This window comes from Choloepus didactylus, chromosome 7 (assembly GCF_015220235.1).
Source record: "Choloepus didactylus isolate mChoDid1 chromosome 7, mChoDid1.pri, whole genome shotgun sequence".
Taxonomy (NCBI): Eukaryota; Metazoa; Chordata; class Mammalia; order Pilosa; family Megalonychidae; genus Choloepus; species Choloepus didactylus.
This window is the reverse complement of record NC_051313.1, coordinates 120,006,386-120,030,074: the sequence shown is the minus strand read 5'-3', so window position 1 is coordinate 120,030,074 and position 23,689 is coordinate 120,006,386. Positions and strand designations below refer to the sequence as shown.

Genomic DNA, 23,689 nt, shown 5'->3' with positions numbered 1-23,689 from the left:
TTTTCATTCTGCATTTTATTAGTGAAATACGCTGTCTTACCCACCCCATCCCACAATACAAACCTCACCCTGGTCTCCCATCCTTTTCCCTCACCCTCCCAGCCTGCCCTACACATGTTCCAGGAATCCCTGCCCACTGGCCATTTTGGAGTGTGTCCGTTGGGTATTCATGTGGAAACCACCCAGGGCCTTTGTGGAGGGAATGGAGGGGGCGAGGGAGCCCCACGGGAGGCTTATTTGAGGGCCTTGGCCACTTGCTCATAGGCCAGCTCAATCTCCTCATCGTCTGGACAGGTGGAGGCGAATTCTTCCCGAGCATAGGCGTTGCGCAAGTACCGGTGCACACCCCGGAACTCCTCCGGAATCGAGAACCCCCGATACTTCTTACATACCACCTGGGGGTGGGGAGAGAAGAGGGCCCAACATGTCAGCCCTGGGTAGTCAGTGGCTACCGTAGTGCCCTGTCCTGCCTTTCAAGAACGTCTACCATCTGGATTCTCTTCTTAACAATTCTTATCTCCCACATGAATCATCTTCTCCAGTCGGCTTTCTTAACTCCTCACTGTGTTGTAATACATTCACCCATCCTCTCCACTTACTGAAATCCTGGCCATTTATAACCATCTCTTTCCAGACTACCCCATTTCATGGTAGTACTTTCTCCTCTTGATTTTTTTTATTTTTTATTTTTTTTTACTTTGGCATTGTTGTTGCAACATAATTCACATACCATAACATTCTCTTGAATTCCCACAGTGATTTTTGTCTCTATTTTTCATCTGACTTTAGTCATGTATTATCAGCTTTCATATGACTGTTTTATCTTCTCAGCTAGATTTCAAACCCTTTGAGGGCAAGGACCAATTGTCATACATCTTTGTATTTTTTGGTGCCTGATACACAGCAGATGTTCAATGCATAGTTGTGTGGCAGACTGCATTGGGACCATGCTTCACGAACTAAACATAGCTTTAAGGCTCTGGCAAAAACATGGGAACCAGCAGTTTCCATCTTCTATGAGAAGAAGTAGAGACTGATGCTATACAGAGAGTTAAAAACTGACTTCAGGAAAAGCCTGCTCTGATCTGGCGATTTGGCAGTGATACACAGACAGGAAGAGGATTCTTGAACAAAATACTGGGGTGTTGGTTTTGGACAGTCTGTTTGCACCCATGGCTTGTATCATGGAATCTAATCCTCTTAAGCAGTGGTCTTGCCAACAATGACTGCCAAGGACTGGAGTGGGGTCTGCCAATCTGTAGAAACCACCCCAAGAAAGAAGCCACTTTTGGAGCAGTTGTCATGGGATGCCCATGGGGAAGCTCCTTAAAGAGCCATCCCTGTGGTCAACCTCTCCTCCCACAATAACCACCCACCTGTACAATGTGGAGCTTTGGCAACAGGTTGCAGTCAGCCAAGGTGAGCTCATTGCCATCCAGAAACTTTCTCTGAGAGATGCCCTCATCTTCAGCACTGGTCTCATCTACTTCTTCTGGGAGGGGGGATGTCAGGTAGTTGTCTAAAATCTTCAGAGCTTTCAGAAGTCCCTTCTCCAGGTCTGTTCAAGAGAAGGAATTGGTTAGAATATTGGGAGAAGCCCTGCATAGCCAGTCCAAGGGACTGAGGCCTATCTGAAATAATAATAACACTTATGTAGTTGGTTTTCTTTGTCTCATTCCAAGCACTTTACATACAAGAACATGTAATTTTCACAGCTCTATAAAGTAGGTATTGTTATCCTTATTTTTATACATCAGGATATGGATTTACAGAGAAGTTAAATGACTTGCCCAAGGTCACACAGCTAGTTGGACTTGGACTCAGGTTGTCTGGAGTTAGCATCTTTGTTCTTAAACATAACCCCTTTCTGTCAGAAAAAGTACAGCAGCCAATTAGTGTCCACCAATGGGGCAGAAGAGGCTAGGGACCACATGAGAGAGGCTTAAAAGTCATGGGGGAAAAAATGCACAGCGGATGAGAATACAGAGAAATATAGGGGCTAAGCAAACACGGGGAGGGGAGGTTTGCCAACATCTCATTCTCCCTGATATCCGAACTTCCTGGTGCCCTTACTGTCTCCCAATCCCTGGGTCTTCCCCATTCCTCCCAAGACCCAGGCCTTTGATCCATAAGACTCACTGTCATTGAGTGCTGGGTTTGAATTCTTGATGTAGGCAGAAAATTTGGCAAATATGTCCACTCCAGCTGTGTTGGATTCAGGGTTCAGAGCTGCCAGCTTGGGGTACCTTAGAACCAATGGGAGAAACAGTATGATATCTTCCTGGGAGGAACTTCAGCTCCCTTGTCATGGCCCCACCACCGTCTTGTCTTAGATTTCTTCAACCTATCTCTTTCCCAGAGTCCCTCAGCTCCCCCATCCCCTTTCCAAGAACCCCTATACCTGGGAGGGCACAGCACTGCCTCAAGAAATTCCTCAATCTTGTTGGTGTCTGTGTGCACTTCGGTGCCATACAGCAGAAATGGGAGCTGCCCTCCCGGGCACAGCTTCTGCACTGTCTCGGTCCGTCTGGAGGAAAAGTCCGAGCATCAAGACCAGAAACGGGGTCAGGAAAGAACCAGAAAGGAGGGATGGAGGGATGTGGGAAGAGAAAGGGGCTCTGGGTGGAGGGAAAAATAGGCTTGGGGTGAAGGGCTTGGGTGGGTGAGTGCGTGAGTGTGTGTGTGTGCAGGGTGTGTAAAGGGAGAGAAGCGGGCCCACCTCTTGGTGTCAACGGTGGTCACGTTGAAGGTGACTCCCTTGAGCCAGAGCACCATGAACAGTCTCTGAGAGAAGGGGCAGTTCCCAATCTTGGCCCCATCACTGCCGGCCTGAAAAGCAACCCCCACCCCAAGGTTAGGCCTGGTGTATCCACACCCTCCCCAGACCATTCTCTGCATCTCCTGCTTCCAGACCCCAGAAGTCTTCTGCCTAGCTGTGACACACACAGCACCCCACCACTAAAAGCTCTCCCAGAACTGGGTTCTTCACCCTAGGGCCTGGGTCAAACCTGGGCAGATCAATGGAAAAGTTTTCTGCAAAAGCGTCTTCTGGCTTCTCAGAGGGCTGGAGAATTTGGAGGATCTGGACCCCAAAGGGGGAAGGGATGTGGGACTTTGGTGGGGACAGAGGTATAGTTTAGAGGTCTGGGTGCATGAATGAAGGCCTGAGGGCAGGAGAGGTGGGGCAGGGTTTGGAAGCTAGATTTTTGGTTCTCTATATTTCCACTTTAGCTGTTTCTGGCAGCTGGGTGGGGAGCCTCAGGGTCCCGAGCCTCATCCTAGGGATGTGGAGGGCCTTGCAGAGGGGGGCTGCCTCTAATTAGCAAGTGGTGACCTCATCCCCCAAGGACACCTCCCCACAGGCTGAGGGTGATTCATCTCTGGGTGCCTCCAGCCTCAGCAGCTTCCTTCCTGGCAAGGAAGTGGGGGCAGGGACCTGTGAGGCCTGGGCAGCTCGGGCCTCCTCCCTCTTCCCCAGGCATTGCCGGGGTCTCCCAGCACAAGGATTCCATCCTCTGACTCCAGGTGATCCTCCCCACACGGGACACAGGACCAGGGCTTCTGCAGCCCAGCCTCACCCAGGAGTAAAAATAGCCCCTGAGGCGAGGGTGAGAGGGAGCTGGGGACCACACCTAAGGGGGCGGACCCTGGCTCACAGGACTCCACTGGGCACAGGGACAGGGAATGGCTGCCTGAGAAACCGGAGCATAAAGGAGAGGGAGAAACAGGCAGGAATACACAAAGACAGGATGAACAAAAGGGGGCAAGTGGAGAGAAAGGAGGCAGGAAAGCAAAGGGTCTGGTACAATGCTCCAAGAGACAGAATCTGAGGCGGAAAAAGAGGGCACCGAAAGCAGGGAGAGGCCCGGAGCCAGGGTCCACTGAGAGGAAAAGGGGAGGGGGCAACTGCCGGGATCCGAAGGGGACAGGGCAGAAACAGTGAAGGCTGCTGCCTGCGACTTTGATACCCAAATGCCCTGGGACCCACAGAAAGAGGGGAGAGTTGGAGCCATCTTTTCTCCCCTGCTTCCACACCCCCAACTTCCTAAATGCCCTAACCCAACTCTCCTCCTCCTTTTGATCTCTCTCCCCACGAATCCTCCCTTACTGCTAAACTCCTGTCTCCCGGCTGCCACCCTTTCTCTTGCTTCCCCAAGTCCCCAGGGTATGTGTTTTCATCCATCCCCTCTCTGGCCTTGCTTCCTGAACTCCGCTGCCACTCTCCTCTCTCTTTCTTTCCACCTAAATTCTTCCCAATTTACCTCCTCCCACCCCAGGCCTCTCTCAACACACCCTCTTCCTTGCAACCTCTCCTCTCCCTCCTTCAAGCCTCCCCCACTGCACCCCTCAACCCGAACAAACCTCTGATCTTCTCTTAGGACCACATGTTCTAATCGGTGTTCCCCTCTCTCCCTCACAAACCCCGCTGGGCTCCCGCTGTCCCTTTCTCTCCCTGCCTTTCCATCAGCTGGCTCCCGCCTCGATCCCCAGTCAATCTTCCCAACTCCGGGGAGCTCCTCCTTTTCTCAACGTCCCTCTCCCTTAGGCTGCTGGCGACTCGCACTTTTACAAACTTTTTAGGGTGTGCCTAGAACTCTCCTTACCCGTTCACGAGTCAATTTTTTTCCCTTCCCGCAACACCCCTTGAAAGATTACACGAAGGCGGACAAGGGAAGGGATTAGGGACTTAAGGCTGGAGCCAGGGAAAGGTGAGAGTTGGCTTCCAGGAATTCGGAGGGTGGCCAAGAAGGGAGGAGGTATCCTTACCTTCACGAACAATTCGACCTGCGATTGTTCTTCAGCCATGGTTGCGACGGGGACCAGGAAGCTGCAGTCGCTGGGGGATCAGGGAGGGGCCGGGGCCGGGGAAGGCGGGTCTCACAGGCCAGGAGTCTTTTCCCCAGACCTAGGGCTGTCCCTTCAGCTATGCGCAAGCCCGATCAGACCCTGTGGCTGAGGACACAACCTCCCCACCAGCCCAGGGTACTCCACACCCGGCCCCTCCAGCTCTGTCCCCTCCCTGGCTAGAACAGGGAGCCGCTGACTCACCAGCCTACCCCGCCCTAAACCTGTGGGGAGGGGACAGGGATGGGGGCGGGACTCCTGGGTCTAGGGAGTGGGCTGGGAGGGGAGGTCCTCTGTTCTCCCGGAGGATGCAGATGAGGGTGTGAAACGGAAGGGAGCCCTGGGAACCCTCCTGTCTCTCAGCCTCCTGGACACAGAACTTTTTTTTCTACCTCAGTTTCCCTGCTAATTAATCAGAGAACAAACTCCATTCCACCCTCGCACATGAAACCTGATACCAACAGCTTGGCAATGCCTAAAAGCACACAGAGAGGAGATATTAGAACTGAAAGGTTGATTGTTGATTCCCTTTTCCATGTTCCTTCCAGACTCCCGTACAAATTCTGGATTGCTAGGACTGTGATCTGGGAGAAGAAATTGAAAGTGGAAGCTGGGTTTTTTTGGGGGAGGAGGTTGTGAAAAGGAGGCCAAGAGATAGAAAGATAGCCAGACACGTGCTAGGGAAACCGGAAGCCGAACCACGGGGCCTTATCGCCAGGGGAGGTCCTTCCTCTGTCGCCTGGTCAGCTTTAATGCTTCTACTTCTTCCGTCCCCCATCCCTGGGCCCCTTCTTGTGCCCCTTGCCCTTTTATCCCTGACAGGTTGCCTTGGAGATGGAGTGGAGGGGTGGGGTTATTGTGTCCCTAGGATAGAGCCACAGTGACCACTGATCCTAATGAGTGGTGGTAGCTGGTCCTGTCATGGGGGAAAGCAAAGATCAGACATAATAGTGTGAATGGCCTCCTTGGGGGCACATAAATTCATGAGTAGGGAGGACAGAGGAAGGGGAGCTTCCTCCTTCTCTGGTAACCTTGATTTTCAAACTTTTGGACCCAGAATATGTCCCCCAAAGTGGATCAATATCCAGCCCCTACATCCTGAATCTCTCTCCTGTCCAACCCCTCTTCTCTTTCCTCCTCTCCGCACTCTTTTGAACAAGAGACCCATGACTCCAGAAGCACATAGTGGAGTGCAAGGACATGAAAGCAAAAAATAGGCTTGAGACTTAAAGCAAGGGAGAGACCTGGAGAGGAGTGGGGTGGAGTGACGTGACGTGACGTGCTGCTGGAAACCAGCAGTTAGTGGTTTCCTCTCATGCTTCCTCTTCTGGGGTTTTCTCCTCCCTGGGGGAAGGCCATCTCTTTCCTCCCCAGCAAGAGAGGATACATTTGGTGTTTGCCCCCTTTAATTGTAACATCCTATAAGGATATAGACTAACATGTTTGTGTTGGGTGGGAATCTCCATGAGTGACCTTCAAAATCTGCACAGGGGATCCCTTCCCTCGCAGGAGAGTCAAAGCAGCTCTCCTTCCCAGAGTTCTCTCCTGCTCCAGCTTCATCCTGCTTCATCAGAGGATCTGCCCCACATAATCCTCCTGGCTGGGAGAAACATCAGAGAAATGGGGCCAGCTCTGAGCCCAAACAGGTTTGGCAGCCTCTCCCCTGCTTCTCTTTTCTCTCCTACAGCATTATAGCTGCAGCTGCCTTGATCATCAATATTGACTTTGGCTGGCAGGTTTGGCTACTCACAAGGTTTCTTGCCTTAATTACCCAGTGATGGGCAACGCTGCCCTCTCCTGGAGCCATCCAGCAGTGCCCCATGGATTTGAGGTGAGGGGCTGCACTCCTAAATCCTGCATCAGAGAAGTTTCCTTCCTGTCTCATCTCCTGTCCCCTATTTTTCTCCTAGCTCAACAACTCCCCTTTCCTTCCCCAAGCTTCTTTTTCTCCTCCCTGCCCTTCCTCAGTTTGGTAAACCAGTCCCTAATCTCTTTCCACCACAGATTGAAGGCGTGGCCCTCCCTGACACTCCCCAGCACTGTCACAGTCCTCCCTCAGGTTTCCAAAGTTCCATTGCTCAGTAATTTGCCAGGGTTGACTATTTACCTAGCCCTTAACTTCCTCCCCCTCCTTTCTCACTGGAGGGTATTTCTAGTCATGGACAGCAGAGCCAGGTTAGCTCGACCCCCCATCCCCAGCCTCATGGCTGGGATCTCCCTATCTCTGAGCATCTGGAACAAAGCTTGGAAGGAAGATGTATTTTAAGGGATCTGTTTTATTAATTATGCATTTGTTTACTTCTGTTTCATTCACAACCCCCCCCACACACACACACACAAATACACACAATCAAAAATAAGCTTCACGGAGCAGAGGCTTAATTTTGTTCGCTGCTGAGTCCATGGCCTGGCCCATAATAGGTACCTAAATAAATAAATAATTTCTGAATGGATGAGTTACGCCTCTCTGTCCTTGGGAGGTCTGGGAGGTCTGGGAGTGCCCCAATACGGGTGTAGATAGTGGTCTTAGGTCTGCTTGTCTCCGTCAGAATTTGGTGTAATTTGAATGCTTCCACCTCCTCTTGGGGGAGGCGGAAAATTCGAAATTAGGCGCTGCGGTGCCCTTGAAGGAGTGGCCCTACCGTGCACCTAAGAAACAGGCAAAGGAAGGCTGATGAGATACGAGTCTCTCTTCTTATTTCCGCTTATTTATTTAAAACACGTCGCTCTTACTATGTTTGCCAGGCACTGTTTCAAGTTCTTTATAAATATTAACTCAGAGCATACAATATTAACCTAGAGTTATTGGCACAGGCTGAATTAATGTTGCTTATCTTCATCTCCAGATAAAAAGAACGCGCCCCTGGCCCTTTAAGCCCCCTACGTCCCTTGCCCCCTTCCCCTAGCTTCGACCCCGGCTCCACTTCCTATCTTCTCACCGGCTCCACCCCGCGTCAATCAAAGCCCAGAAGCACTGAGGGCCACAGGCCCGGCTGCTAAGCAACGGAAAAAGGCGGGAAGTTTGAAATTTCAGGGTCCGCCCCCTAATGCTAATAGGCCAATCCGTTTCAGGTTTCTCGGGACTGCGGTCCACTCCTCGCCGTCTCCCTGCTGGGTCTCCAGGCGAGATCCGGGTCTTTCCAGCCAAAGCGACTAAGTGGGCGGGGCGCGTGCGCGCGCACCCCCTCGCACCGGCGCGCCCCTCCCGCCGGCTCGTGACTGTTGATCAGTGGGGGCGGTCTCGCGCACGTTGCCACCCAGGTGACAGAAAAGGCGGGAAAACACCGCGAGTGGGCAGTGGCTGGCGTGGGGCAGATTGTCAAGGACGGGAGGCTGCGGTCGGGGGCGTGGCTGGCAGAGGCGGGGTGGGGAGGGTCCTCAGCACTTCTGCCAAAGTACAACCTCCGCGTGACTGAAAAGAGGGCGGGGCGAGTGAGTTTGCCACAGTCTGTACTTAAGTGAAATAGCTGATAAATCACCCCCACAAATTGCCCCACCCCCTCAAAATGTCCCATACACTTTATCGCAGCTCTCAAGGCCCTTTGCAGCTCTGCGCCTCGACCCTCTCCCAGAAGCTCTCTGTGGATTTGGATTTCTGAGCGCTACCCTACTCCAGCACCTTCGCGGGGGAAACCGCTTCTGAACGGCCTTAATTTTCTGCATCCGCAGCGCCTCCCGCCCATGGCCTTCTCGGGAGCGACCCCAGGCAGGACGCCGCAGGGATTGGGGTCCCGGGCGGCCTCGGCCAGCTTCCCATGCCCGACACTAGGGCTTGGCTCCGCGGAGGCCGAGGACGACGAGGAGGAGCCGGCGGAGGTCTCTGGAGGCCCAAGCTCAATCTGGGGAGCGGGGAGTTGATCGGAATGTTAAGAGTAAAAAGGGGTCGGGTAGTGCTGGGCGAGTCACTTGTTTCCAGCTGAACACCTGTTTCACATTTACTGAGTGCAGTGTGTGTGTGTGATGCATAGCTCAGATTTGATAAAATGACTTAAAAATGCATGGCAGGATCCTGCAGTTGCAAGTAGTTCAAGATATTAGTTTCTTTTTTTCCTCACGGGACAGATCCATCTGTGTGTGCTGTGGAATTCAGGATACTTGGGCATTGCTTACTATGACACTAGTGACTCCACCATCCACTTCATGCCAGATGCCCCAGACCAGGAGAGCCTCAAGCTTCTCCAGAGAGGTGGGGACAGAACCATGAATGCCTCTTCTCCAGGACTGGAAATGCATTGGTCCTATATGTCCTTGCCTGAATCATTTCTATAGCATTTTATTGTTGATTTCCAGAGGCCCCGCCTTTGTTGTTCTTAGGAATTCATTTCATTATTCAACAAATACTTGTTACGTGTTTACGGTGTACCAGGTGCTGGAGATGTAGTGCTGCTGAACAAATCAGTCATATCTGTCCTCCAGGGATTTATAGTCTAGTAACAATCTTCCGGGCACGCCTCTCCCCTCCCAATACCAGCCAGTCACTACTGTTTTCCTCCTTAAATCTCATTCCTGCCTCCTACTGAGCTCCTAATGTACAAAGCATTCCCTTCTCTTTGAGGGATGAAGTAAGTTTTTGAGGAGGGAATTAGCAAGGGGAGGTCTGTGGGTTCCCCCTTAGTTAAAGGGTAAAACTTTAACTCATTTGGTCTCCATTCTCTTTCCAAGTTCTGGATGAAATCAATCCCCGGTCCATTGTTACAAGTGCCAAACAAGATGAGAATATGACTCAGTTTCTAGGGGAGCTTGGTAAGGACGGGTAAGGGAGAGAGGGGACATAAGGAAGGACTAAGGGGAGGAACATTCCAGGAGAGAGGGGTCTTGGAGGGAGCCAGAACCAGGAGGTCAGAATCGGGTGAGAAAAAAGGTGGGGCAGAGGCAGAACTGAGACATACAGGCTGATGGCCCCTTCTTTGCCTCCCCTACAGATTCCCAGGAGCACAGAGAGCCTAAGAGACCTGAAATCGTATTTTTGCCAAGCGTGGATTTTGGTATCACCCTCACTCCAGTTTCCCAACCCTTTCTCTTAGCTCCATCGACATCATTCAGCCTTATTCTCACCCTAAACCTTTGTGCTCTCCATGCCCTATGACCAGTCTCCCCAAGATCTCTTCTGTTCCTTACCCTTTAATAAACTTCTGTTCCTTACCCTTTCATAAACTTCAGCCTCCACTTAGGTGTGTCTAGAGATGAGGGCCTTTGCTGAGTAGAGGGAATGGTGACACTTTGGGACAGCTCTGATGGTTGAAAATTTTCCCTTTAGGCCAAAGCTATTTATACCTTTATATATATATATATATATATATAAAATATAAATAAATGTGTATATATATATAAGTGTGTGTGTGTGTGTGTGTGTGTATATGCATTGCCTCAATGACTCTGCAATCTATAATATACTTCTGTGACTTTCCCAGGTTTGCAAAAAAGACAGGTAATGTTCTATCCTAGAGAGATGTTAGGGCATTTGTGCTGTTAGTTCCTCTATTAATACAGTCTTTTTAACTAAAAATTCCCAGTTCCAGAGAGATATCTTACTCCTCTGAGCCATTTATTTTTCTCAAGTTATGTTCTTAGCCAGACATCCTTATCATATATGTAGAATAAAAAAAGAATTAGACTGAGAGTCTGAAAAGTTGGCTCTTAACCTCAGCTTTTCGTTAACTGTCTGTGTGAGCTTGGGCAAGTCACATCATCTCTCTTGTTTCTATTGCCTCATCTTAAAATGGGATGAAAAAAATTTGGGCTAGAAGACATCCAATCCCCTCTAATTCTACAGTTCTAGGATTGATTCTATGATCTCTCCCTCCTCCTGCCCTCTGCCCCAAAATAGGTCTGGAGATAAGCAAACAGCGCCTCCTCTCTGGGAACTATTCTTTCATCCCAGATTCCATGACCGCCACTGAGAAAATCCTCTTCCTGTCCTCCATTATTCCCTTTGACTGCCTCCTCACGGTGAGATGGGTCCCGAGGGCTAAGGGCTGGGAGGCGGCTGATTGGAGAAAGGCACAAGCTACCCAGTCCTAGGACTGAGTCCTGGAGGTACTGGCCTAGCCCTGGAAAATATAGTTTTCCCTGGTGTTGTCCAGCCTCCAGGACACTGGGACTTACTCCAACTCCACACTGATCCCCTTCCAGGTTCGAGCACTTGGAGGGCTGCTCAAGTTCCTGGGTCGGAGAAGAATCGGGGTTGAACTGGAAGACTATAATGTCAGCGTCCCCATACTGGGCTTTAAGAAATTTGTGTTGTAGGTGATTCACCCACCCAACCAAAGTAAAGGTGGGATTGGGAGGCCTGAAGAGTAAGATGGGTGGGTGGAGGGGGCAGTGCCCCAGTGGGTAAAGTGTTCCAGGACGCGCAGGAGAACCTGAGGGGCTGTGGAGTTCCAGGGAAGAGAAGATGGGGATGGTGTTCGGGGTGGAGGCGGGCTTTGACATGAATTCAGACCTCTCATACCCCAGCCACCTTCCCTTCTGTTTTCTTTCCTCAGGACCCATCTGGTGAGCATGGATCAAGACACTTACAGGTAAGGAGGTGGAGGCAGACTGCTGTGTCAGGGAGGAAGAAGGATTAAGTTTAATACTCTGCTAATCCTAATGAGGCTCCAGTTTCCCTAATCTTGGAGCTAATAAATCTCTCTCCCTGAAGGAAAGGGAAGAGGAGGGTGAGAGGGAGAGAGCAAGGAAAAGCACAAAGGTGTCATCTCCTTTTCTAAAGGGAGAAACTGAGGCCCAAAGAAGTGAGGGACAAAATTCATCTCACGAGAATGTGTGATACCCTTTTCTGTCCCAATCCCCATTCCCTTCAAATATCCAACCTTTCAGGTACCCTAGTTTCCTCCATTTCTCTCTGACAGTGTTTTGCAGATATTTAAGAGTGAGTCACACCCCTCGGTGTACAAAGTGGCCAGTGGACTGAAGGAGGGGCTCAGCCTCTTTGGTAGGTGGGCCCTGTCCCTCATCTCACACTACAAAAGACTGCCAGAAAAGCAGTTGCTTCCAAGGATGTGTCCTAGCCCCTCCCCTCCACTTCACTCCCATTGCCAGATGTCTGCCAGTCCAATCCAGCTTTCTTATCCTCTTTGCACCCTCTCTGAGCTTGAGCTTCTCCCACACCCCATAGTAGTACAATGTTATTTGCATATCAGTGGTTACTTTACCAATTCGGTTCATTCCCTGGGTTTATATGAATGTTTCTACAAGTTGTGCACCTGTCTAGGGACTTTGGGGAGGCTGTATGTATAGAGGAAAGGTACAGAACTGCCCAGATTTGATTTGCATAGTCTTTATCAGTTTATCACCCTGGCTTTAAGGTATATTGAGAATATTGCCCCAAGTATCCACATGGTTTCACTATACATATCTCACTGGGTTGTAGCTAATATTTACATATGTATGTTAGGCATTGTGCAAGTCTATGCTGCATCTTTGTGTTTTTCTGGCTGAGTGTCCCTGTGAGGGCCCAGCCCCTCCCCTGTCTCCATGTTCCATAATCCCTGCTCATGTTTGCTGCCAGGCACCCTCTTTGGCTGCCTTTGCGTCCTATTTCTAGGGAACTCCTATGGGTCAGTCTGCCCAAAACCTGTACCCCAGACCTACACATTCCTTTCCTTTCCCTACCTTGTAACAAGCTCACTCTCTGTCCTCCCCACTCCTCCCAGGAATCCTCAATAGATGCCGCTCTAAGTGGGGAGAGAAGCTGCTCAGGTGAGTCTCACACACATGCTACACACTCCTGCCTGAGTTACAGGTACACACTGCCTAGTAATGCCTACCAACAGCAGTGTCCAGACTCCCACACACACCACCCCATCTAGTAGTAACAAAAACAACTGCCAGGTATGACAATAAAGAAAAAGTGAAAAAACAATAAATTTTTGAGACTTTACAAATATGGTTGTTGAAATAAATCAAATGCAGGTTAGGAAAGTATTGTGGAGAAAATGTAGATATCTATTTGGAACATAGAACACAGACACATAACAGAGAGGACGGAAATAGGAGTGCCAATATCAGGAAACAGGAGGTGATGAAAAAGTTTGGGAAATGGATGTTGATGATGGTAGTACAATGTTGTGAATGAAAGTATCATGGAATTCTACCCTTGAGAGTGGTTAAAATGGGAAATTTTGAGTTGTGTGTACATTACTACAATACAAACTAAAAAGAGAGAGAGAGAGAGAGAGACTAAAGGCAGAGACCAATTTGGGAGCAAGACTCCAGGTTAGAAAGGATGATAACCAGAATTAGAGCAGTGGGAAGAGGGAGATATGGATGGATGAGAGAGGCATTTCAAGATACAATCAATAGGCTTTAGTGAATAATTGAATATGGTGAGGGTGGGAGTGAGGGAGAAGCGTCAGTCCATGGCTCATAGTGCTAAGTGCATATTATCATCACCTGTGTTTTGTGATGTGATTCCCTTCACATCACCCCACCCCTGGCCCCCAGCCCCTGAAAACCTATGTCTACCATCTGTCTGTGAATTTATTGTAGGTATTTCATATAAGTAAGGTCATACAATATTTATCTTTTTGTGTCTGGCTTCTCTCACCCTAGTCTCGTCTTTTTCCAATCCATCCCTCATTCTAAAACAGAAATCTGAACATGTACTCCACTTTGTTTTTTTAAACCTTAAGTGGAAACAAAACAAAACAAAACCAGAAACCTCAGGAGGTTTCCCCATTGTCTGTGGGATGAAGATTAGCATTCTTAGCAGTGCTTAAGCCTGCTACCATTCACCCCAAGTTTAATTTCCAGGCTCATCTCTACAAACCCTTCCTAAGCCCATTCCTACTGGGTCCGCCCTATATTCCAGTCCTTTAGGGCCCTGGCTGTTTTGGCAACACATCATGCCTGTTTATACTATTTGTTCTGGTAAGTCTTGCTCCTAGCTTCCACCTGTCAAAATCTTACTTCCTCTTCAAGGTGCAACCCAACTCTTACCTTTCTGGTGAAGTTTTACAGACACCTGAAAGGAGACTGACATACACCTTGCTGTGTGCCGACACAGGGCTTGTTTATGTTTTTCTTATTTCACACTCATATCAGTTTAGAATTAGCAGTCTGTGAATCCACTTGTACTCAGAGCTGTGAAATCTGTGCATTTGGCATTCCTGTTATCTCAGTGCCTGGCATGTGGCCTTGTACTTATTAGTACTCGGTGAGTGAACACAGTACGCAGACCCAAGTGCACTGGTCATAACATCTCTAAAAACCCGGAGCAGAAACCTTTGCTAGTCTACAAGTGCACAAGCCTTTCTCCACCTCACCCACAATGGGTGTCTTTTGAGGGTTAATTTAGGATAATCTCTGAGCTCATCTCCACCTAATTGGAGGGGTAATTTAATTACTCACAAGTTCTCCAGTGCTCCAGGTACAGATCTCTAATTTCAACCAGAGATAGGAGGGAAGGAATTCTCAGTGGAAAAGACAGCTGAGTTCAAGTTAGGGGAGGACTGCAGATTTCCTAGGTAGGATCCAGCAGGGCATTGAATCATAACCTAAATGATGAACTAAAGCTGGCCTAAAGCTGGACAGGGTACCTGCAGGTGACTGGATATCATAGCATGCTCTAATGAGCACTGTCCTAGCAGTCTGAAGACCAGAGTTTCAGACCCAGCTGTGCTTCTTACTAGCTGTGTGGTATTGGACAAGTTGCTTATCATCTCAGGGCCTCACTTCCTCAGCTATAAAACTGGGGAGTTTGACTTGACTAGGTGATAACTAAGGTCTCTTCTGGCAGTACATGATTCAGTGATAGCTAGGTGTTTTTACAAGCGAGTCTGCTAGGCGAGGCTCATGTGCTCTGTGCTCTCCAAAGCGGGGATGGGTATTCACAGACTGACTTACACTGCCTCTTCTAGAGTCCTCTGGGGCCAAGGAGTAGAGGTGTCTGAATCCATCCTCGAAACCATCTAGGTCATCTGCCTCATTCAAAGCTGGGGCAACTGACCAAAGAGAACATGTAAGCTGCACATCCTCAGGCCCCAGTGTCTCCACACATTTGCTCTTATGTAAAATGGCCTGTGTCGTGGCTTGCTCTAGTGTAGAAAATAATCCCTGGGCTCACAAGTCCTTACAGAGTCTCACTGTTGATAGGGTGATAGGGACACCTAGACTTAGACAAACAGATGAGATTTATTTTCTGAAGACTAATTTATTTCTGTGTGTTAGAAAATGCTTCAGACATGCAAAAAGGTATAACTAATCATGTTACAAACCTCGCTGTTTGTCCACCTGCCTTCTTAAGAATAAGACAGAACTATCAAAGCCTTTTAAGTGTCCCTCCCCAATCCTTTCTTCCCTGCAGAGACAGCCTTTATTATGAATTGAGGGTTTATCATTGCACATGGGATGGTTATACACTTTCTCGTGGACAACATGAAAAGAGGAATGTCTATACTGTTACACCTAGGGACACTTCCACAGCTAAATCCAGATATACAAACTTACACTGATTCACCCTCTCCTACTCAGCTGCAGAGAGAGCCAGAGTGCTGGCACACTACCTCAACACACTGCTTTCCATCTGAAATATTGACGGGCTCCATCACATATCCACATGGAAAGACACATGGTCCTACCCATCGAAACTGGAATATACAGACACAGTCGTGCTCACATGCAGGGATTCTCATTCGATACCTGTAAACACATCCATATGGATAAAGACCCTGCACTTGCCTGTTTTTTCCTATTGCATATCACTGACACATATTGCCACATTTCCCAATGTGTGTTGCCTTCAGACACACATTTTGGCAAATTGAGGTCAAGACGGTGATGAGAACAGATGTAAATTATACCCCCCAACCCCTATTTACAGGTTATGGTTCACACGTCCAACTCAGGACCTGGGGGAGCTAAATTCCCGTCTGGACGTCATCCAGTTTTTCCTGTTACCCCCAAATCTGGAGATGGCTCAGATGCTGCATCGGCTGCTGGGTCACATCAAGAACGTCCCTGTGAGCAGGAGGCCTGTGTGCCCAGGGTGGGGGGCAGAGGGTAGAGAAGGAGGTTGAGGGCTAGTACTGGACATTGGGCTTCTTGAGGGGAGTTAAGGTGAGGGAGGGAAAATAATGGCTGTCCCCTCCTCTGACTGTAGCTGATTCTGAAACGCATGAAGTTGTCCCACACCAAGGTCAGCGACTGGCAGGTTCTCTACAAGGTAAGTCCCTCAGCCTTTGTTCCAGACCCTCTGTACTCTGGGCACCCTGTCCAACTTTATCTCACCTTTATCTTTTATTTTTTTTTTTAAGCTTTGTATTATGGATAATTAAAAAAAAAAAAAGAACAATATAATATACCTCAGTGTACCCACCATGTACCTTCAATACTTATCAACTCATGCCAATCTTGTTTCATCTATATCTTAACCCACATTCTTCTTCCTGCATAAGCAAATCCAAGCCAGCATATCATTTCATCCATAAATATTTCAGGATTATTTCTAAAAGAAAAGTATTTTTAAAAAAGAATCACGATATCATTATTTTACCTTAAAAATAACAGAACAATGACATCAAATATCTGATGTTTAGATTTACAATCATCTCTTAAATGCCATGATTTTTCTTTATTATAGTTCATTTGAATTAGTAGCCAAATATGGTCAACATGGCAATGGGATGATGTCTCTTTAGTCCCATTTAATCTATGGGCTCCTACTCCATCTCTCTTCTCCACCCTCCTTGCAATTTATTTGTTGAAGAAACTGGATTATTTATCCTATAGAGTTTCCTTCAGTCTGGATTTTGCTGATTACATTCCCTAGGTGATTTTACATGTTTCTGCCACTTCTGTATTTTCTGTAAATTAATTGTTAGATATAGAAGATTGATCAGGTTCAGGTTTGATTTTTTTTTCCAAGACTGCTTCATAAATAGAGGAATGAACTCTCTTTTTGTGATATTAGCAACCTTTAATGTTTAATATCTAAATCCGTTAATTCTTTAGGGATTGCAAAATCAAATGAAAAATTTCATTTTCATGAAATGAAAAAATTCAAATTCTGTCATTCCTTCTTCATTTATTAGCCAAAACACTTCTGTAAAGACAAACTTCCTCTCAGCTACAATTTGGTAACCCAGTGATACAATTCATATACAAATACTGAAAATTGCTAGATTTTTTTTTGGTCTTTATTTACAAGTTATCAAAAGAGTAAATTTGTTCCCTAATGTCTTCCCAGGCAGCCAACGATTTTGTTTTTGTTTTAGTATCATTACAACCTCATGGATTAAACATGTTTCAATCTACTTCAGATGAATCTTTTACATGTTTCAATCTTTGGCCAATGGGAACTTCTTCATGTTGGTTTCTGAGTCCTTCAAACACAACACCTGTAGACTTTGAGAGCTTCCCTGCTCTCTGGTTTGAAAAGATGTACCAAATTATCATTTATATCTCCTGGTTTCTGAACCAGAATCAGCCAGTTCTCCAAGAATTCCTGATTCCTTTTAATGGAAAATGGTAATTCAGTACTACAATCTGGGTGCTAGAGAGTGCTCAGTGCATTTTGCTTAATGCTTTTAGATTTCTTCTGTGAACAGATCTAGAACATTTTTAAAAATAAAATATACCAATTTAAAATCAGAACCTCAGGATTCTTACCCTCTTTTGTTTCTCTTTATTTATTCTTGCCAATATTTTCTTTCTTCCACACTAGAAATTCTGATTCTCAAAATGACACTGGGAATGATAAAATTAGAATATCACTCATTTTCTTTTCCCCACAGTATATCCACAATAATCTTAGAATAGCAATACCAGTACTACCACTAACCATATAATTATTGAAAACCATGTAACTTTTTGGGGGGGAGGGAGGCACATTCTTTTTGCCCACACAAGGGTTATACTGCCAAATTACTGTGTTGTAGTCATATGGAATAGTTGTTCTCTGTGTGGTTATTTCACTGTCTGGATATACATTTATGTTCATTTGTTTCATTCTGTTTTTGATTTTATGAACTTGCTTTTTAAATTAAATTTCAGTTTATAGTTTTGTAAAATATTTACACAACTAAATCTCCGAAATGAGCTATAGTTAACTAATTTTAGCTTTTATTCCTGTCCCCTCTACCCTATGCCCTCTCTCTACCTTTTTTGTTTAAAAATTTTAAGATTTATCTATTTTTGAACTTTTTAAAAAACTAATTTGACTTAAATAAAAGTTGCAAAAATAGTACAGAGTTCTCAGATGCTTTTTACCCAGCTTCCCCTAATGTTAGCATCTTATATAACCATAGTACAATTATTTCATAGATATTTTATTTTATGGGCTATAATTCAATGATATCATTGTTTAATTTTGCTCAAAATTTTCTAGGTTTGGTCATTGGGAGCCCTTCCACATTTTAAAAATTATTAAAAAAATTTTTTATTGTAATATCATCTAAAACTCAAAATTTCCCTTTTTAATCACATTCAAGTGTACAATTCAATAGTCTTAATTATATTCACAATTTTGTGCTATCATCACCAATATCCATTACCCCAACTTTTTCAAACAGAAACTTGGCACCCATTAAACAATAATTCCCTCACACTCACCCCCTGCCCCTGCCCCTAGTAAACGTTTAATCTACTGTCTGTCTTTATGAAATTTGTTTTTTCTGGGTATATCATTTAATCAGGTTAGTTTTTTATATGTCCTTTTAATCCTTTTTTGAGCACTTCCTTACTTTCTAGCACTAAAAGGTGATATTTTCCTTGTCCCAGCTCTGGAATCAACCACTTCTCCAAGGAGCCCTGGTTACTTTTCTTGGTTTTATAAGAAACCAAGATCTAGATGTGAGGTGTGCTGTCTGTCAAATCTTAGGTGTGGGGTGTCTGTCACTTCTTGTAGGCCCTCACAACAGACAGCCAGGAAATGTACATCTGTATACTAACCCATGCGTGTACATCTGTATTCCTTTATCTATCTACCTGTATATTAAAGAATTCATAAGTTAATACTGTTACCTCTGATTTCAAATCCCTATAAAAACACCTAACACCTTATTTCATAATCTTTGGAGTGTATTTCTGTCTCCCTCACTAGACCATGAGCTCCTCTGGGACAGGGACCATATCTTATTTGCCATTGTAACCTTTTAGTACACTGTCTGGCACAGTGTAATAGATGCCATTTGCTCTCTCACTATTTCTTGCTTTTTGCTTTTGACATCGTCTGTCTTTGTTGTTGTCATGTTTTTCCCTATTGGTCTTTGTTCTTCTGAGTCAGTCCCTGTGTCCTCCATTAAGCCCAGGAGGTAAGGGCTGCCTTCCTCTGTCCATTTCTCCCACAGACTGTGTACAGTGCCCTGGGCCTGAGGGATGCCTGCCGCTCCCTGCCCCAGTCCATCCAGCTCTTTCAGGACATTGCCCAAGAGTTCTCTGATGACCTGCACCATATTGCCAGCCTCATTGGGAAAGTGGTGAGTGGAAGGAAAGAGACAGAGCACCTGAGGAAGTAGACGAGAGAGATGGGCTTGGAGAATGGAGAGGGACTGCGGTGTGGGGAATGTAGTGTGGGAGATGCGGAGGCATGGGTGGCTTTGAGGTCAGTTGGATGACCAAAGAATGGGGGTGGTGAGAGGAGATGACACAATATCAGGGACTTGCCTGGGGGTTAAAGCAGGGACTGGGCAGAGAGACTTGGAGACTGAGAGATGGTCCTGGGGTGATAAAAAACCGGACTTCTTATCTCCTCAGGTGGACTTTGAGGGCAGCCTTGCCGAAAATCGCTTCACCGTCCTCCCCAACATAGATCCTGAAATTGATGAGAGTGAGTGTTGGGTGTGCAGATGGGCCAGTGAGCCCTGCAACACGAGCCTGCCCAGTAATGGTGTACCATCCTCGGCAGGCGTTCAACACAACTGGGCATCATCATAGCAACCAGAGCAGGAAGAGGGAGTCAGCCTTATTTTCAGTATCTATGTGTTTTCCACCCTCCTAGAAAAGCGAAGGCTGATGGGACTTCCCAGTTTCCTCACTGAGGTCGCTCGGAAGGAGCTGGAGACTCTGGACTCCCGTATTCCTTCATGCAGTGTCATCTACATTCCTCTGGTGAGGGCAGGAGGGTGGGTGTGGCCTCCAGGGTCTTTTAGGGGAGATATTAAGCTTATGAAGGACGCACTGGTAGATTAGAAGACTTCTGAGGAGTCTGAAGAAGAACATGAACACCTTTTGGTGGCTGTAGCCCCCTGAGGGAGGCATTGGGGAATACAGAGATCTCTGCGCCTACTCTAGGAAGAAGTCACTCTGCTTTATCTCTTCTTTACTTTCCCCAGATTGGCTTCCTTCTTTCTATTCCCCGCCTGCCTTCCATGGTAGAAGCCAGTGACTTTGAGATCGAGGGACTGGACTTCATGGTGAGACCCTCGACCTCTGTAGGGGAGTGATAAGGAAAATTAATCAGGAGCTGAAGGAAGGCCTCCCTCTATCAGCACTGCCCAATATGGGATCTCTCCTCTGTAGTTTTACTTTGGTTTTAATCAGCTCTGGGACAAAGAAGAGAGAACTCAGGTGGAAGGCTGGAGGTGGGGTTAGAAAGGAGAGGAAAGGAGGACCAAGGGAGCAGAGCCTACAGCTTTGAACCCTTGAACTCAGTTTCTCTCAGAGGAGAAGCTGCACTATCGTAGTGCTCGAACCAAGGAGCTGGATGCATTCCTGGGAGACCTGCACTGCGAAATCCGGGGTGAGGAGAAGCAGGAGGCTGGGGGTGGGGATGGGGAGCCTGGAGATTATTCTAAAGGGTCCTCCCTTCCTGCTCGGTGTCTCTACTCTTGACTCTGCATCTTCTCCTCTGAGTGTCTCTGAGTGTCTCAGACTATATCTGCAAGTCTGTTTCCAGGTCCCTCTGTGGGTGTCTTTGTCTCTTTCCTTCACTGTTCCCTGGCCCTGACCCCAGCTCCTCACTCACCCCACCCCCCAGACCAGGAGACCCTGTTGATGTACCAGCTGCAGTGCCAGGTGCTGGCGCGGGCAGCCGTCTTGACCCGGGTGTTGGATCTTGCCTCCCGCCTGGACGTCCTGCTGGCTCTTGCCAGTGCTGCCCGGGAGTATGGCTACTCAAGACCCCATTACTCCCCTCAACTCCTTGGGGTACGAATCCAGAATGGCAGGTGAGGACAGAGTGGGTGGAAACACAGGCATGAGGGGCCTGAAGACCTCATCTCCTGGGGGATCCATGGGCATCTGGTTCCACGGACTGTGTGCAAGGAGCCTCTCACCCACTGCAGACATCCTCTGATGGAACTCTGTGCCCGAACCTTTGTGCCCAACTCCACAGAATGTGGTGGGGACAAAGGGAGGGTCAAAGTCATCACCGGACCCAACTCCTCAGGGAAGAGCATATACCTCAAACAGGTGAGGAGAATCTCTGTAACCTGGGCCTCTGGCATCATCTCCATCTTCTTCACCCCTCACCTGCCAGCCACCCCTGGCTTTTCTTCCCCTCTGTTCTGGCCCCACTTGTCCAGACAGACCATAATCCACATCTCTCCTGCCCCCCGCTCCTCCACCTCACATGCTCTCATTCTCTACTTTGAGGGAGAGCCATGAGCTCATAGATCTTTCTGTGGCCTGAATTCCCTTCACCACCTCTGAATACAGGCCGTTCCCAAGTGTGCCTCTGCCCACTCCTGTCCCTCTTTACTGATTCTAAAATGAGCATAAGGGGTGGTGGTCAGGATTGAGGGGGAGATTCAGCGTGTTCTATTACCTTTGTTCCTCTATCAAACTCTGTCCATTTCTCCTTGATCTATCACTCACACCCTCAGTTTAGCCTCACCTTCCCCTCAGCCCACCTCACCAGGCCCAGGTTCTGTCTCCTCCTCTATTCAGGTAGGTTTGATCACATTCATGGCCCTGGTGGGCAGCTTTGTGCCAGCAGAAGAGGCTGAAATTGGGGCAGTAGATGCCATCTTCACCCGAATTCATAGCTGTGAATCCATCTCCCTTGGCCTCTCCACCTTTATGATCGACCTCAACCAGGTCAAAGGGAGCAAAGGGTGATGGGATTGGGGGAGAGGGTCGTGGGACCTCCTAGGTCTACCCAGAACAGGATAAACACCCGCACCTTCATGCCCTCTATACTAGGGGTGGGGAGCACCCAGTTCAGAGACTGGAGGAATCAATACTGTAAACATTTATTGAACCCATGCTTGTGCGAAGCATTGTTGACAATAGAAGGATGAACAAAACCTGTGCCTCACCATGAAAGAAATTACAGTCCAGTGGGATGGACATGGCTTTATTCACAGGCAGGCTATGGTCAGTGCATTAAAGTACACAAATGCTAAAGAAACTCTCCCTTGTCTACCTCTGGCCAGCAGGTGGCGAAAGCAGTGAACAACGCCACTGAGCGGTCTCTCGTCCTTATTGATGAATTTGGAAAGGGAACCAATACGGTGAGGGGAGAAACTGAACAGGAACTAAGGAGGGGGAAATGGAGGATGATGAAGGAGCATGAGGGCTCAGGAAAAGAATAGAGATGTGTGGGCAGAAAAGCAGAGTGGGAGGTGGGGAAAGGCCAGGCAAGTGGAAAGAGAGCGCATGGGGCTGCTCGTGCTTCCACACCCTCATCCCTGCTCTTACAGGTGGATGGGCTGGCACTTCTGGCTGCTGTGCTCCGACACTGGCTGGCACTTGGAGCCACGTGCCCCCAGATCTTTGTGGCCACCAACTTTCTGAGCCTTGTTCAGCTACAGCTGCTGCCACAAGGGCCTCTTGTGCAGTATTTGGTGAGGAGACCAGTCCAGCCCCCTGGTTGCCTCTAGATTGGGTGTTTCCCAGAGATGGAGGTTGGCTCCTCCATCAGAACAGAGGCTCCCTGAACACTGGGCCCATGTCCCTTCCCTCTTCTCACTCCCCATAGGGACTGGCCAAGGATTTGGGGGCAGAAAGTAGGATGATTGATGACACATTATTTCCTTTTGTTCTCTTCTAAGACCATGGAGACCTGTGAGGATGGGAACGAGCTTGTCTTCTTCTATCAGGTGTGCAAAGGTGTTGCCAAGGCCAGCCATGCCTCCCACACAGCTGCCCAGGCTGGGCTTCCTGAAAAACTCATTGCTCGTGGCAAGGAGGTGATGAGATCCAAATGTCCAACTGCCTCCATCTCAGGGCCCCTTCCCATTGTCCCTGCTCTCTCAGGGGCCTGGGTTTCTGGGATCACAAGAGATTTGACTCTTATTTCCTCTGTCCACCTTCCTTCTTGTCGTTCCTAGGTCTCAGACTTGATCCGCAGTGGGAAACCCATCAAGCCTGTCAAGGAGTTGCTAAAGGAAAATCAGATGGAAAAGTGAGTGTGGCCCCTGTGTCCTGTTTGTCTCTAGCATCTTCTACAACTCTTCTCCCCTTCTCATGGACTTGGGTGGTCTTCTTCCAACACTTTACCCTTCAAAGACCCACTAATTATTTCTGAAACACTAAATCATCAAGGTCCTCAATTTCCTGTGCTGCAGCCCCTCCCCTCTGCTCATGGACTTGGGTATCCATATCCCATAAATCTCAGTGTTCTCTCTCTCCCCTTCAGTTGCCAGACCTTAGTGAATAAGTTTCTGAAATTGGATTTGGAAGATCCCAACCTGGACTTGGACATTTTCATGCATCAGGAAGTGCTGCCTGCAGCCAAGTCTGTCCTCTGAGATCCCTTCCTCTGGCCTCTTCCAAGACCAACCCAACCTCCCAGGACCCCAGTGGGCTGCCACGCCCTCTTTGTTGCCTTACCTCTTTCACACTCAGAGTTCTGTTTCCCTGGATATTTTGTTCAATAGTAAGAATAAAGTTTATTTTGAGAGGGTTATTGTTTTCTTAGACCAGCTACAACAAAGCAAGAGAATAGGAAGTAAATGAAACA

At 47.7% G+C, this 23,689-nt stretch overlaps 2 protein-coding genes across 7 annotated transcripts; one reads left to right on the top strand and one right to left on the bottom strand.

The window, feature by feature from the left end:
* On the bottom strand, nt 1–5,038 carry CLIC1 (chloride intracellular channel 1). The gene is made up of 6 exons (XM_037844198.1): nt 4,768–5,038; nt 2,720–2,829; nt 2,402–2,527; nt 2,140–2,246; nt 1,377–1,558; nt 1–395 (listed from the first exon to the last, which is right to left on the bottom strand). The coding sequence occupies exons 1-6, from the start codon at nt 4,804–4,806 to the stop codon at nt 234–236; spliced, it is 726 nt and encodes a 241-aa protein (XP_037700126.1). The 5' UTR covers nt 4,807–5,038; the 3' UTR covers nt 1–233.
* A 2,963-nt stretch (nt 5,039–8,001) lies between these two features.
* MSH5 (mutS homolog 5) lies at nt 8,002–23,629 on the top strand. 6 transcript variants are annotated; one of them, XM_037843677.1, is made up of 25 exons: nt 8,002–8,106; nt 8,375–8,661; nt 8,908–9,031; nt 9,508–9,588; nt 9,768–9,830; nt 10,673–10,794; nt 10,978–11,087; nt 11,331–11,366; nt 11,697–11,779; nt 12,501–12,546; nt 15,668–15,806; nt 15,947–16,009; nt 19,134–19,262; nt 19,540–19,612; nt 19,784–19,893; nt 20,118–20,198; nt 20,437–20,524; nt 20,762–20,951; nt 21,069–21,195; nt 21,673–21,822; nt 22,164–22,238; nt 22,428–22,571; nt 22,779–22,916; nt 23,058–23,131; nt 23,366–23,629. In XM_037843677.1, exons 2-25 carry the CDS (start codon nt 8,527–8,529, stop codon nt 23,475–23,477), a joined length of 2,493 nt encoding a protein of 830 aa, XP_037699605.1. In that variant the 5' UTR covers nt 8,002–8,106; nt 8,375–8,526; the 3' UTR covers nt 23,478–23,629. The 6 variants fall into 6 exon arrangements, with proteins under 6 accessions (XP_037699605.1, XP_037699606.1, XP_037699608.1 ...); XM_037843678.1 differs by lacking the exon at nt 8,002–8,106 and having other exon boundaries at nt 8,350–8,661; nt 22,779–22,826; XM_037843680.1 differs by lacking the exons at nt 8,002–8,106; nt 21,673–21,822 and having other exon boundaries at nt 8,350–8,661.
* Nucleotides 23,630–23,689: the final 60 nt, after the last annotated feature.

Coding starts and splice junctions, on each gene's coding strand:
- CLIC1 (XM_037844198.1), bottom strand. CDS start 4,806: ATGGCTGAAGAACAATCGCAGGTCGAATTGTTCGTGAAG. Junction 2,247..2,401: donor GCAGTGCTGTGCCCTCCCAG/GTATAGGGGTTC, acceptor ATTGGTTCTAAG/GTACCCCAAGCTGGCAGCTC. Junction 1,559..2,139: donor AAACCCAGCACTCAATGACA/GTGAGTCTTATG, acceptor TCTCTTGAACAG/ACCTGGAGAAGGGACTTCTG.
- MSH5 (XM_037843677.1), top strand. CDS start 8,527: ATGGCCTTCTCGGGAGCGACCCCAGGCAGGACGCCGCAGGGATTGGGG. Junction 9,831..10,672: donor TTTGCCAAGCGTGGATTTTG/GTATCACCCTCA, acceptor GCCCCAAAATAG/GTCTGGAGATAAGCAAACAG. Junction 22,917..23,057: donor TCATTGCTCGTGGCAAGGAG/GTGATGAGATCC, acceptor TGTCGTTCCTAG/GTCTCAGACTTGATCCGCAG.